General features: G+C 41.5%; 1 protein-coding gene across 6 annotated transcripts in view; it reads left to right on the plus strand.

The window, feature by feature from the left end:
- zmp:0000001200 (dedicator of cytokinesis protein 9) overlaps window positions 1-14,279 on the plus strand; it is a 71,357-nt gene that overhangs the window by 11,395 nt on the left and 45,683 nt on the right. For 5 of the 6 annotated variants that reach the window (XM_087829618.1, XM_087829620.1, XM_087829619.1 and 2 more), the window contains exon 1: window positions 8,824-9,365. The exons of the other annotated variant lie outside the window; for it this stretch is intronic. In XM_087829618.1, coding sequence (XP_087685744.1) covers window positions 9,195-9,365 — 171 coding nt within the window. In that variant the 5' untranslated portion in view covers window positions 8,824-9,194. Of the gene's footprint in view, window positions 1-8,823; window positions 9,366-14,279 lie in introns of those variants that run through there. 6 annotated transcript variants of the gene reach the window in all.

Raw genomic sequence — 14,279 nt, forward strand, 5'->3', positions numbered from 1 at the left:
TGTTTCTCAAAATGTGGCATAAGCCTTAAATGACTAAGAAACTGTTTCTGGATGATGTATTCTAATTTAATTGCAGATGTAGCATCCATTTATTGGGAAAAAGTGATCCCAAGAGAATTCCTAAAGATTGAGAAAAATGTCAAATCCATCTTAGTTGCCAGGCAGCCGCAATGCTCACTGTGTTATTAACCTAATCCACGAAGGAGGTAAAGTCTCATAAAATGCTAACAACAGAGAAATAAGCAGTGGCAAATAATGAGATTTGCTTGTCATGAGAGGTCCCGCTGTGTGTGTGGTTGTGTTACTGCAAGATGACAGGGGGCTGTTGCTGAAGTTGGCATAGTCAAGACGCACATATAGCCTGTGAGATAAAGGCTTCAGTAATACTGACTGTACTACTAATGGTGCAACTAAAAGAGACCCGTATCTCACAACATGTGTTTCCTCTGTCAGGAAGGGTGGGGGCCTCTGAGTGGGGGTGTCAGGGAATAGCTTGATACAGGTGCCAACAAGTGTGAATACAACAGGAAAAAGGCGGTGTGCCATTCCTGGCTTTCCACTCAAGCAGAGCAGGGCTGATAAAGCAGTGATTGCCATGTTTTAATGGTCTTAGTGACTCAAATGTTGATTATTTTTCTTCTAAAATCCCAGTTTATTGCTTTTGTATACTATGCAGTTATTATATGCTGGTGTTTGCATGGAAATAAAGATGTTTACACAGTGCCATGCACAAGATTTGATTGACTTAAACTCACCTTAATTTAGACGCAGGGGATTTAACTGAAATATATTGGTTAATATGATGTTTGACCACGGCTGTTTGGGGCATAATCTATAATTGTTCATCGATTTTTGTTATATTCTCCAAGATTGTATAGATCGCATAGATGGATTTGGCCATTTTGTAGCCATGACTTGTGACAGTTCCTTGCACCAGTTGTTTGTGGCCTTACTGGGCAACTGTGTAGTACAGCAATAAAGCTAAATCCAGTGCCACTTTAACTGTGCAGGTGCACGGACATGCGTTGCTCTCCTTCATCCTCTGTTTCCCTTGATTGTCAGTAGCGCTCATTGAACCAGGCTCAAGAGGATTTCCACTGATTCCAAACAAAGAGCCAAATGGGATTAGCTGATCCTTAAGGGTTCCCAAACTCCTCCATTATCCCTGCCCTGTCTCCCTCCTGCATGTTGCCAAACCGCAAAAGGCTGGCTTTTTCTGAACAGCAGATATGAAAGATTGCCACCTTATTTTTTATTTCCTCCCGTTTACATTATTAGTCTTCACAGCTACATGTGTAACTGCAGACCTTTGATTACACTTTCACTTAAACCCTGTATCACGCTCTTCTGCATGTGACCATGGTTACGCTCTCCTCCGAGGGTGCAATGTGTCAATTTCCTGGTATTCTTCGTATTTTTCTGAGACCTTTTACAACGAGACCAAAAAAACATTAGCAATCACTAACAGCTTCTAAGGGGAGTGTCGACACTTGGGACTTAGCCCATCATGATCTTCTGATTAGTAATCCTGTAGGTGATGCTGTCGTACGTCTGGCTCCATGGCCCACAGCATTATGTTGAAGACCACAGTATAGTGGGAGTTGTACATATAATAAACAAACTAGTCTCTGTTGTAGGTTTTTCGTTAAAGCATCACGGCAGTGTTTAGTAAGTCCGCTGTTGAAAGTATTTAATCCACCCTGTCTAAATGGCTTTCACTGAAGGACTTTTGAAAAAAAATCTTAGAACAGACCATCTGTTGGAGTTTTCCGCCCTAATTCTGTGTGAGGATATAATTAATTAAATGCTCCAAACAGAAAGAAAACCACCTGGATTAATGATTAATTGCTGTTCGGTCCTTTAAAAAAAAAAGATATATCTTGTGTAATGCTTAAACTACATGTTAATGAGTAGCGAGGACTGTGTTATCATGAAACTGGCTTTAAAAAAGCTTGTGTTAAGCTGTCTCTTAATCAGAACAAATGCTGGAAATAACAGTCTGGTTATATGTTACAGTGAAAGCCATCAGGATGGCCAAATGGCACATATCAAATGGTTGAAAATTCCCTTAATGGGAGCCTGAGATTCAGCCTGAAGTCATCCAGACTACATGTTATTCCTCCCATAGTTCATATTTTCTATCTGGATCTGCCGTGCAGTCTCAGTCTATAAATTAGCAAGTTTGAAATACTCTGTGTACTGTGAAAGAACAGCATCACTGTCCTGAGGCTCAGTGCGATCCGAGCATTTACCTCTGACTGGTGCTAAATTCGTGAAGTTTATCCTCAGGTACGTTTTCAGAATCCAGACTAAATGACCCATTTAATGATCCGGAAACATTTAAAACAATTCTGAGTCAGTGGTTGTGACAAAGTGTGTCTGTTTCTTCCCGTCATGGCCTGTCATGCCAGGCCAGCATGGGCTTGTTTCAGTAGCAGACAGCTTTCAGCTTTCCTCATGCGTGTCAGAGCCTGACCGTAATGACAGCACTCTGTCTAACATCTCATTCACACCTGGGTGCTGGCCTCTTACCTCCCGAGAGATGTTTAAACTCTAAGTTCACTACGATGCGACATGACCCCATCTGCATTGTTTGGCTCAGTTTGACATGTAGTTCCTCTCGCGTTCCTACCTTAAACTGAAATAACCTGAACGAAAATCAGTCTTGCTCACAGTATCGCAGTATAAGCTGCCAAGAGTTCTCATGCTTGTAATTTGGATGAGTTTTAGAGTTGTGTAAACACTGTGACAGCAGGGTTCTTCTAACGCTCTCTTCCTCTTAAGGCAGCACATGGGTCACCTCTTCTTCCTGTGCTGGAAAAGATGATTTTCACTCTGAGGCCCTGGAAATGACGCTTGTGTATCAAACAATGGCTGGTTTATCGTCCCAGTGATCATTACGAGTGCAGGCCATTGCCACTGAAACACTGTATCGCACGGCAGCAGTATAATCCTTTTGTGCTTCTTCAATAAAGGAAAATTGTGTCATAATGCATAAGTAACCCATAATTACACAATATTTCCCATCATTCATTAATAATGTGTCGTGAAGGGCTTAAAGTAAATTCAGTTAATCCTATGGGTTTCCATGTTGTATCATCACTCGCCTGTAGGTGGCAGTGACTTCTTTCATACTCTGTTTTGTATCTTTTACCTCTGGACAGAGCTTTTCAGTATCCCCTTACAGCATTCCCACAGATCTGTGTGATCACTGTTTAATTGGCTTCTTTCTGCCTCCATCTGACGCAGACATGAAGTCAATCTGAAAACAATTTTTTATCAAAAATGCCGCTTTTTTTTTGTTGCTTTCTTGGACGTGCTTCAGTCGTTCATCGTTCGTGTTTGCGTGTTACAAAAACACAAAAAAAATAACTGAAGGCAGCATAAATTATGTTACTTTTTGCCAAGGGCAATTTTAAATATGCAATGTGATCGATTGTGTAAGTCCTTGATACCATAAGTAGCAAGTATTTTGTGATAGGATTGTTTCATGTTGTGTTTTCTGAAGCCAGAACACTGTTGGAAGGACTAAGAGGATGACTGCAGGGCCTGCAGGGCTTTGGCTCTGCTTCAGACCATCTCTGCTGGTGTTGCAGCAAAGGCTGTGAAAGGCACTCACTGGTTGAAGCATACATTAATGATTAACTAAACCAACTGCAGCAAGCCACACTGCAGATCCAGCAGAGCTTCATGGCACTCACGAGTGTAGATGAATGGCGTGTGTGGTTGCAGCGTATACTTATTCTGCGCCTGGCGGCTTGACTACAAAGTAAAGGAAGCGGTACCCCTCAGGAAAATGGGTCATTTTCTTCTCCTGGGATAAATAAATGATTCCCAAAATAACAAGAGGAAAGGGATGTGGCCTCTTGTATTTATTTTGCACCATTTTACGGGGGTGAGGATAACCTGGGTGTCAGCTACAGGTCAAAAGGAGACTTTGATTGAATCCAAGTAGTAGTTACATTTACTAGAAGAACTACTTGCAATACTCTCCCCAGACAATGATTGAAGTCTCTCCCGTTATCTAAAGCATTTTGTAGGTTGTAGTGTAAACTTAGCATCTAAAAAAGTGAAGTAGTGAGATTCCAGGCTTATCTCTGTAGCCCACCCACATGTGTAACTGTAGGGCAGTACCCATGACTCGCCTTGTAAACAAAAACCCTTGAGAAGCTGATTCTAATGTTTACATAGGACGCTTAATATTTCTTAATAGCACTCCTGGCTTCATCCTCCTTCAGTAAAATTGAACTCCTTCCATTTGTGTTGTGAAACTTTGGAGGAAGGCATTACTTTGTCAGAATTTCCACAACACTCAAGCTTTCAGGGGTTTATTGAGTGATGAAGTTTGAACGACAGCGGTGGAGCTAAAGGTAGCTTTGTTCCGACAGGGTTTACACACACACATCAGCAGGAAACAGCCACTTCCCTTTCAGAGTCCCCGGGCAGTTCCAGCTGGGAGGCACTGTGTTTTATCTGCCCTGTCGTGCTGGATTTGTGGGTGATGTCACTGTGGTCTGCTGCGTAGTGACCTCGCTCTGGACAAACAAGCATACTGAAACACACATACTCCTCCCTGCAGAGCCCCACAGCACACCCTGGGTATGGAAAGACGGCCAGCTGTGGACTTGACCTTCCAAGTCGAGGGGCTCCTCAGATGAGATGCCAGCTCCACCCGCACTCCCCTCTACTCCTCAGAGCCACGCGGAGACATTTTTTGTCTTTGTTGTGCGTGAGATAATCTAATCCTGAGTGTGAAAGGGGAACCTCAAGTTTACGCTTTGCTGTCCACATGTGCTGGCTTTGATGTGTGTGTTTTTTGTTTTTGTTTTTTTTGTTAAAATTCGACTGCACCCAAACCTAGCTGTTAACAGCTTGAAATGGCTGTATTAGTACAAATGATGTTATTTTGGGGCGGGTTACTGCAGGCCAGTGATGGCGTCCACATGCAGCAGATGTCAAAAGTGTTTGGTGAGTCCAGCTGGAGGAAAGCAACAGTTGCTTACGAAATCTCAGAGGAAGTGTTGACTGCAACACTATGAAAGAATAAAAACCATCTGATCTGACGTCACAGCAGTCCTACACACACACGCATTACAGCTAAGCACCTTGAGGCAACTGTTGTTGTTGTAATTTGATGCTATATAAATAAAACTGAATTAAATCAAAAAGAAAAATATCCACAGAAATCAGGGTTAGGGTTTGGATCATTGTATTTTTTAATTATTAACATAATTGACCAGCACCAGTATATTTTATCCATCAGTGTGGTTTTTAGTGGGGGTGGGTTCACATTTGCAATAAAGAATTTGATTGGATGACAAACATTACTGTCTATTACAGTTTCTGGCTGACATTTGCATTCACACTCAGATCCTGACAATTGTAGCCAGCTCACAGGGACTGTAGGGAGAAGGGAAACTGAAGTGACCCGTTGTTCTCATTTCCATCTCTATATTTTTATTCTTGCACTCTACTAGAGTAGCTTTGCAGGATTCACGGTTCAAAATAATCCCTGTTTATCCCATACTGGGCCTTTGTTCAGCTCCCCCGGTTAATCTATGTGAAAGGAGCCATTTTTACAGTTTTAAACCGACTTTCTTCTGTTTGGAAAACAGAGGATTTAACTGGCAGGTGGAAGGCTGTGGTTCTCACTGCCATAGCTGTTCACCTGATATGATATGATATGATATGATATGACACGAGTAGCAAAAACGTGTCTAAAATTGAGCATTTACAGCACCCTGAAGCTTTTATTTGAAACTTTGTCTGTGTTTATGAGCGTCCACAAGGCATTAAACGTCTTATAAATCACTCAGTTATGCTTCATATAAAACATGCAGTAACACTTAAAAATAGAATTTGTCCAAGTTCATAACACCATGCCAGGAAGTATAGTCCACTGCAGGGAACTTAAGCAGTGTTGTAACAACAGCAGCGGTAATCAATGACGCTCCACGCAGCGAGCAGTGCTTCAGCCCAGCCCTTATCTGCTGCTGCAGATTTGAGCAGAGCTTCCACATAACACAGAGGATGTTCACACTTGAATATCCATGTACAGACACCCTCCGTGCTCCAGCAGCGTACTCTAAACCCCTCCACCCCCCAACCTCAGTCCACCCACTAGTCTCACTGGCTTGCCTGGAGCTCTAACTCATGATTTAGTATGGATGACACAGTCCAACTGTCTACTGCTGGAGGCTACAGGACCGCTTCATTTGTGAGCTATGGAGAAGCACAGTACAGATGTCCTCTATGGTATAGCATTGATTATATTAAGACAGTGTGTGTCACAGTGCGTTTCTTAAAGTAAATGATTTTGTTGTTTTTTTTACCTAGCAGCTTTTTTTGTGAAGACTGGCAGTACAGAGAAATATTACTACATCTAATGACCCACCAATCCCCTGTTTGACCTTAATAATTTATCGCCCTTACACCGCACTACAATTCTCTTGCACAACGCAGCCCAAAAACATCTTTCTCGAGCAATTTGGGGGCATGTAATCAAACGTTTTTTTTTTTAACAACTGAAAATCCACAGCTTCAAAATGAAGCGCAACAATAAACAAAAACATCACATAACTATATTTAAACCAAAGATTTGCTTGTTTTAATGTGAAAAAGAGCCTTTGAGCTGTTATTTATTATCAGCAAACACACGGTGTGATTGATGACTCATGAATGGGCGTCCTGTTAACTCAAACAACCTCATGGACATAAGTGTTTAATTTATATACTGTTACATATATACTTTGCTCAACAGGAAACTAGTTTGATTCAGGTGTTCATGTCTTAAAATGTGCCGCGTGATGCACTAGATTCATACTTTTTCATCATTTTAAGAAATCCTGCATGCTGTAGTACCTTCGCGGCAAAATTGTTAGCGCCTCAGCACAATGTCGTTGCAGACGTGCTCCTACGTGCACGGGGACAAAATATTTAAAATGACCAGCTGTCACACTTAAACCAATGACCGCTTCTTGCTTGAGCGACGTCTTACTGTTGGTGCTCAGTAATAACAGTTCAGTGATGACTGACAGATGGTAGTAAACATGCTTGAATTGCAACAAAACTAGCCAAAAATAAACAGACACAGCCTCAAAGAGGAGATTTATGACTTTGCAGTTTTAGTAGTTTTACAGCAGATTGCTTCTTGTTATTCCATAAACTAAGCCTAAAATCCCTTCACTGCAGCGACAGGGGGATGGAGACAGGATCAGACGTGTGAGAAAAGGGATAAACCAAAAGAGGAAACGTATTTCCCAACAGATCAATGGGCATAATCATACTCTCGTCCCCTCCCTCCCCTCAGTTTATTTTCTCCCTCGTCTTCCCTCTCTCTTTCCTTCTCTTGCTGAATCCTCTCATCTGGGGGCTCAGCTGTTTTCCCCTGCAGCTCGTCTCATCCTGCACTCGAATGTAGTTCAGTGTGTCAAGCACCACTGAAATATTAACACAGCAGCAAGCAGAAATGCGTGCGAGCATTCGTGGCTTAGTGCACCATCGTGATGTAAGGGAATGCATCCCTCTCTCCAGACGTGCACGTGTGCGATCATTTGGGTTAAAGTGAACTAAAGAACAGATGAAAGTTCATTGCTCAACAGTATTAATAAAAAAGTCAATGCCACCATGTTTTGCTGTTGAGAGAAGCATTAAGAATAATCACACTAAGCATAGCTGGTGCCAGGGGGACTCGCAGTGTTTGTGGAGCTTTAGGATGTGCATGCCACTTTGACAGTTGACTTTGAGGTCTTAAGGGGTCTTTGAGTGCGACTTAGAGCAGCAGGAAGTGAACAGACAGGATAAATAAACCAAGACAAATACTGCGGTGCTTCCTTGTCTCCTCCCCTCCCAATTCCTTATAATCAGGATGTAAAACACGAGCAAACACAGGAGGCAGATGGGATAATTGTGTAGGCTTTTAATGAGATTTTGTCCCACAGGTATAAAATGGCCCAAAGGTAGCACAAGGACTACATAAAACTAAAGATTTGCAAATGTAGAAGCAACAATATTTTGAAAGTGACCTAGAAAAAAATATTTCCTTTCCTGCTTTCATCTCCAGTCTTCCCGATCACAGTCCAGAGACATTTTAATCAAAGGCAGTTCTAGCAGATGAATCATTCCCTGACATTTCGAAAAGCATGTGTATGATCAAATTGTGTGGTTCCATTCCCAGTATTTCTGTGTTTGGCAGAGCGGGCAGCTTGTGATCAAGTGCAGCTAATCTTTGGTCAGGAAAGTGCTCCCTATTTGATGTCTTGGCCTAAAAGGCTTAAATCCTCCCATGTCCTCGGTCTGTTTTGGAAATGGAGATTTTTAGGAAGCCTTGAGTCAGGCCACCGGACATTTCAGTGCTTTTTTTGTTTATTTAGTGTGTTTGTGTGCGTTAGGCAGGATTTCTTATCATATTTTCAGTTTATTTTGTGGTTTTACTGCAATATCTCTCGCCGACTGTTGTGCATATTATATAGCATCCATTTATGTGATTCATGCGCTTGTTTGGTCTGGTTTTTTTTTAGCTGAACTAAATAAGCATTGAGCCATATTGCTGCTTGCCTGACCATGGAATCAGACTCTCCCTCTGGATATGAAGGACTGCCTTTAGTGTAACCCACTTATTTTTGCTATTACTTGTCTGGATCCCTAAAGGAGTCCCATTTTTGTGGAGTGAAAATGAAATGGGTTAATTCGTTTTTGGTATGCAAATGTGGGATTGAAAAGAGGAGGCAAAAAAGGATTGGGAAGAATTTGGAAATCCAGAGTGGCTCGGAGGAGATCAAGCAAGTGACTGAATAAGTGAGACAGATGCACGCACGAGCCTGTGTTGCACCGAAGCTCAGCATTGGTTGAAGCTGCAGCAGAGCTCACACAGCATCCTTCATCCCCCCATCCCTCGTTCTTTGCTCTGCCTCCCTCACTCACTCACTCGCTGTATCTCGCCTGCTGACTGAGGTATTTCTACAAGCACAGACTGGGACAGCCTTGACTCTTCTGCGTGAGGTTTGTGTGTAAAGTCTCCAGCTATTCCTCTCCCTGGATCCTTTTCCCATGGACTCTGATGCTCTCTGTGTGGGTGAGAAGTTGCGGATGTGGATGTCAGAGTAAGATCATGGACCAGAGGGGAGCAGGAGACAGTGAAGGAAACTGGGTCACTGGCAGGCTCTCCTGACTGATGCCTGTTTGGACCTGGAGGGATGGGGTGCACCACCAGCGCGGTTGTGTTTGATGGGCTGCGTACTGTCCTGGAGAGGAACTGTAGTGGCTACATCTGCAAGGAAGCAGCAGAGCCCACTGGACCGTCTGAGGCTGAGCGAGCGCTGAGTCGGAGAGAGTCGCGTGTATTGCCAACACCACGAATACTTAAGGTGTGTGTGTGTGTCTGTGCACTCTCTCTAACCCAATATAGTAGCTTTTTATTTTTCTACCAACAAAAGCAACACAACTGTTTGTGTATTGAACAAAAATCCCTATGGAAAAAAAAAGCTTACATTATTTATTCATTTTTTTTAATCACTATAATGTTAAATGCCCCAAGGACACAGTAACAAACCTAATATTTTTTGATTTATCTAACCATCCAACCCATGCCTTTTTTGTTTAGTACTGTGGTATTAAACAGGCCAAAAAATAATCAACAAGCAGCACATTTTATTACAGTCTTATTTTGAAAAGCAGGATGTTTGATGCCCTTTTTTTTTGTTTTTCAATGAACTGGATCATGGTTTTAGCCAAAATACATTATAAACTAAGATCTCAGCATTAATCCAATCAGTGTGATGGCTAATGTCGCTGAATTTAGTTTTGAAACTCTTTTTAAAGTGTTGTTTCTGTCTACTAAAGCTCTGCTATCATAAAAGTAATGGTAAGATATATTTGTAGCACCTCAGAAGTAGTATAACAGGGAGAAAATCAGTATATTCTGACATTATCTAATCAATAACACTTCAGCACTATTTGAATATTTGTAAATCTTGTCAGAGAATGTCCTTTGCTGATTGGCTCTGCTAACATACTGAAGGAATACCTAATATATGACTAATTAAATTATTCAGATGGTAGACTCATTGAAACAAAGCTAAGTTTAACCTTATGGTATTTACACAACCGTTATTTATATTCAGCAGCTACACAAGTAAAAATCACTGTCTTTTGTGTCACATGACTCTGCACCTATGAATGTTACCAGTAAAAGTAGGGCAGTAGGAGGGCCGACTGCTGCCTCTTGCTAAGCACTTCACGGGTTAAAGCCTCTGTGAGCAGGGATGGGGGTGAGGAGGGTAAGGAGGGACAGTAAGCCCTGTGTCTGCTGGAAATCAATCACCGCTCTTCATCTGTGAACCAGCGGGCTTGGCAGGGTTTCTGCTGCTCCGTACCAGCTTGTCTTCTTCTTCTCGTTTGTGTTTACTCACTGCTGTGTGTGTGAGATGTGATGTGTTGTTGGTTCATCGTATCCACAGAAGAGAGCTGAGTGACAGTGGCAGGGAATTGGGTCAAGGGCACGCTTGCTTCTCTTGGCTCTGGAATGGTCTTATCACCCAAACGGGGGCAGTTAATCCTCTGTCAGCCTCCATGGGCTTATAATCGATAGTTAAAATGTGCGAGGGATATGGTTTAGTCCAGAGTGGAACTGAAACTGACAAAAACTACTTAGCAGAAGCAAAATTCTTAAAACCACACCAACCAGTTCAGTAATGTTACATATATCACTACTAAAGCTACGCTTACTGCTATTATTAGCAAACAGCTAAATCATCATTCCCCCAACTTGATGAATGACATTCTAAGAAGCTGAAAAACACAACTTTATTTGCTGTAGAGAAAACACAAACCAGGCAAGCTTTTTGTTTGGATTACTTTAAAAAGTGTACCGTAGCAGTCGTAACCTTTTACTCCCTTCATACAAAAATGTCTAAAACTGGGCAGGATGTGTGCTGCTTTGGGAACTGTTTGCACCTTTTTAATCCATTAAGCCCGGTTATAAAAAGACACAAGCCATTATGTTTGCCCTTTTAATTCCTTCTGATTGCAGCAGGTTATCACTTCTGGGCATTTTAAACATAGATGTTAAGCCAAGCCTGCATTCAGCTAGTTGCAGACAATCCTAGACGAAGCTGACTACGGGAAGCTGTTGATTCACTCGCTGATTACAACAGCTCAGCCTTTTCCTTCCTCGTGAAAGCTCTCATATCGTTCTCTTTCAAAGAAATGTTGCAGATTTGAGATAATGTGTGGGCTCCTGCGCAATGGTAATTTTTTTTTTGTCTTGTTGTTTTTGAGAAAGCCTTGGTGTCAAGTGGTTGACTCACTCAGTAACAGAAGCACTTGAAGTGATGGAAAAAGAAAAACTGGTGAAAGATGATAGTACCTTTTGTCCACATCTGTTTTGGGACTCCCACTCCCAACATAAGATCTGTGATGGTCTGTTTCAAATGACCTTTGCCAAATGGGTACATGTTTATACATTCCTTGTGTTAAGGAGTTAAAATACCAAACAGAGCCTGCATGACATCATCCAGAAGTTGTTCAGATTAAGTCAGTTAAATAGATTCAATCCCTTGACTTCTCTTTGATATTTACCCACACATTATGTTCACCCATCATACCCCTCCTGACCACACTGGGCAAACGCTACAATCAGTCTCTTTGTAGTTTTGGTGTTTGATGCATGTACAGGAAAACAACAACACCACATCTGTTTTTCTTAGTGATCGCTTCCTACTTTCGAGACATGTCAGCCTTACTTGCATCATTCCTCGCACCACCAGTGCATGTGTTCAGTGTTTATGTTGCTCACTTGGTGACTGATACACGGGATACATTGTCTGCAGCACTCAGGCTCATATGCTTTAAAGGCCTTCTGGCAACAGTAGTTTGATTTTCCCAGAGATGTAAAAGCCGCTTTATTCGTATTCAATACTGTTAGTTACATTTAAGGCTTGTTCATCAATAAAGCAATTTTGCTGTCTGTCTCTAATAGCTGCATTATTACCGAGCGCATTCCTGTAATGTAAAGTGAGACTTTTTTATTTTCTAGCTCTGCTGCAGACTCTTTGCCTCGTGATTGCATCCTGTTATTTTCAATACCATTGTTTCCCACATCCTACTGCCGTGATGTTATTAACAGAGACTACATACACAGTACAGCATCTTTATTACCTCTGGTTTAGTCAACAGTACAGGACCGTGTGGAGAAGTGACCGAAAACAGAGCAGAGAGGGGTGGGTGCTTGAGCTGCCGCTGTAGCGGAGCGCTGTGTTTTTGCTACATTACATTCCAGGTTACGCCCTGTTTTGCTTTAGCTCAGACGCTGCTTGCATCAAACCTTTGTTACGCAACTGAGAAGCCCAGTCAAAGTCACGTCCAGGGTGGGGATCACAGCTTGATATATGTGGGTAATTGCTTAATATTTTAACCTATTCTAATATTAGTCATTTCCTCCCTTTTCTTTCTTTTATTACCAGACAGAGAGAAAAATTGAAGCCCAGGATGGACATCAGATGATTGTCCAGATCCTTGAATATACTATTAGCACAACTTCCATTGTGAATCGTATCATGCAAAAACATTGTAATAAAACATAATTTATTCGAAGTGTAATGATACATAAGTGGATTACATCATTTAGGTCAAGATTAAGTGCCATATTGGACTTCAAATTCATTTTGTCTGTCTTGCCTCCCAGTTCTGTCATGAAATGGTTTGATAATGACGCAAAGCGAAACCAAATGAAATTTCTAAGCGTTTCCAGAAAACAAGAGAAAACCCGCATAGAGAATAAGAGGACATTTTCCCTGACTGTTTCCAACACGGCCCACAGCTCCGATTTGTTTACATTTTTTTTAGTTAGATTTTTTTTTCTTCCTGAGCATTCATTTCAGGTCCACAGGTACAGCAACAAAGTGTGAGTCGTCAACAAACCGTCTTCTTTTTGTACATTTATGCCGTCAGTTTATTCGCACTCACAGGAGGGCGTATGAAATTGTATTTGATCAGAATACACTTCCCAAAATATCCTTTGAGTGTTCTTCTGGCAACTTCAGTGTTTGTTCTGCTACTAAAAAGGCCTCAGCGGGCCTTCCTGCTTGGACCCAGTGCCAGCTTGCCCCAAAGAAATATGTTTGTAATCGTTTCCACGGAATTTGATTTAAGCACCAAGCCAAAAAATGTGAGTGCTGTGCCAGCATGTCCTCAATAAGTTATATCGCTGAGATATCTAGGAGGATTCAAAAAGTCGAGCATCTACCACATTACTCTTCTTTTCTTTATCCGTGTGTGTTTTTAGTGGAGCGGGACGTATAGTCATACAAATGTGTGCTAATATCTGAGTTTACTCGATTTACTCATGTACTAAACTGTAAATGAGTAAAGCTGTAGATGGACACAGTATAAATCAAAGAATGTGATACAGTAAAGACTTTTACTGGCTCCAGGACTGCAGTTGTAAGACTGAGAGGGGTCAATTATACTGCAGAGCAGAGCTTGCATCGATACCAAAATCAATACCAATATTTGGTAATTAGAAAAGTCCAATATATTCACCAATACTTTTCTTTTTCTTTCAAACACATGAAACATAAATGCATTTCAATATCATTTGTTTGCGGCGTTCCGTGCACCTGTTGCTGAGCAACAGGACATCAACACTCATTCAACATGTTTGACTGGTGTTTCTCCCACCTGTTCTTTACCTTTTTTTTTAAATTAACTATTAGCTATTAGAAATCTAGATATTGGCTGACTATATCAGTGAGGGTCAATATATTGGTCAGGATCAACTGTAGAGAGCATCTCAACTGATTCTCTGCTTATGGTGAAGACTCAGTTAAACATGCAGCTCAATGGGAAAGTTCCTGATGCAAGTTTTCTGGAAAGTACCTTCCACCTATATGAACAATATTTACTTTGTATAGGAATCTGGATATATGTCAAAGTGAAGCTCATATCAGGCCCTGCATAAAGAGCTTCTCTGTCAACTCTCATTATTCTGGCCAAACATTCAAACAATATGCAGCACAAAGACACCAGTCATCTGGTGTCTTTTTTTTTTTTCTTTCAGTATTACCAGAGAGCTACCCTCAGGTTGTTTAGGTAATGGTCAAAGTAAAGTGAAACTTTTACCCAGCAGTTATATACTTATACTGCACCATACTATTCTCGGACACGTGACAAGCAAGAATTGCCCAAGTGTAGTTAGAAAGCACTGAAAGAAATCCCCATAACATCTCCACGCCTTTTGTCTTCCAGAACTTTAAGATATTCATTGTAAATAAATAAGGCCT

The sequence above is a fragment of the Neolamprologus brichardi genome, chromosome 16, assembly GCF_056152115.1.
Source record: "Neolamprologus brichardi isolate AB-2024 chromosome 16, ASM5615211v1, whole genome shotgun sequence".
In the NCBI taxonomy this organism is placed as follows: Eukaryota; Metazoa; Chordata; class Actinopteri; order Cichliformes; family Cichlidae; genus Neolamprologus; species Neolamprologus brichardi.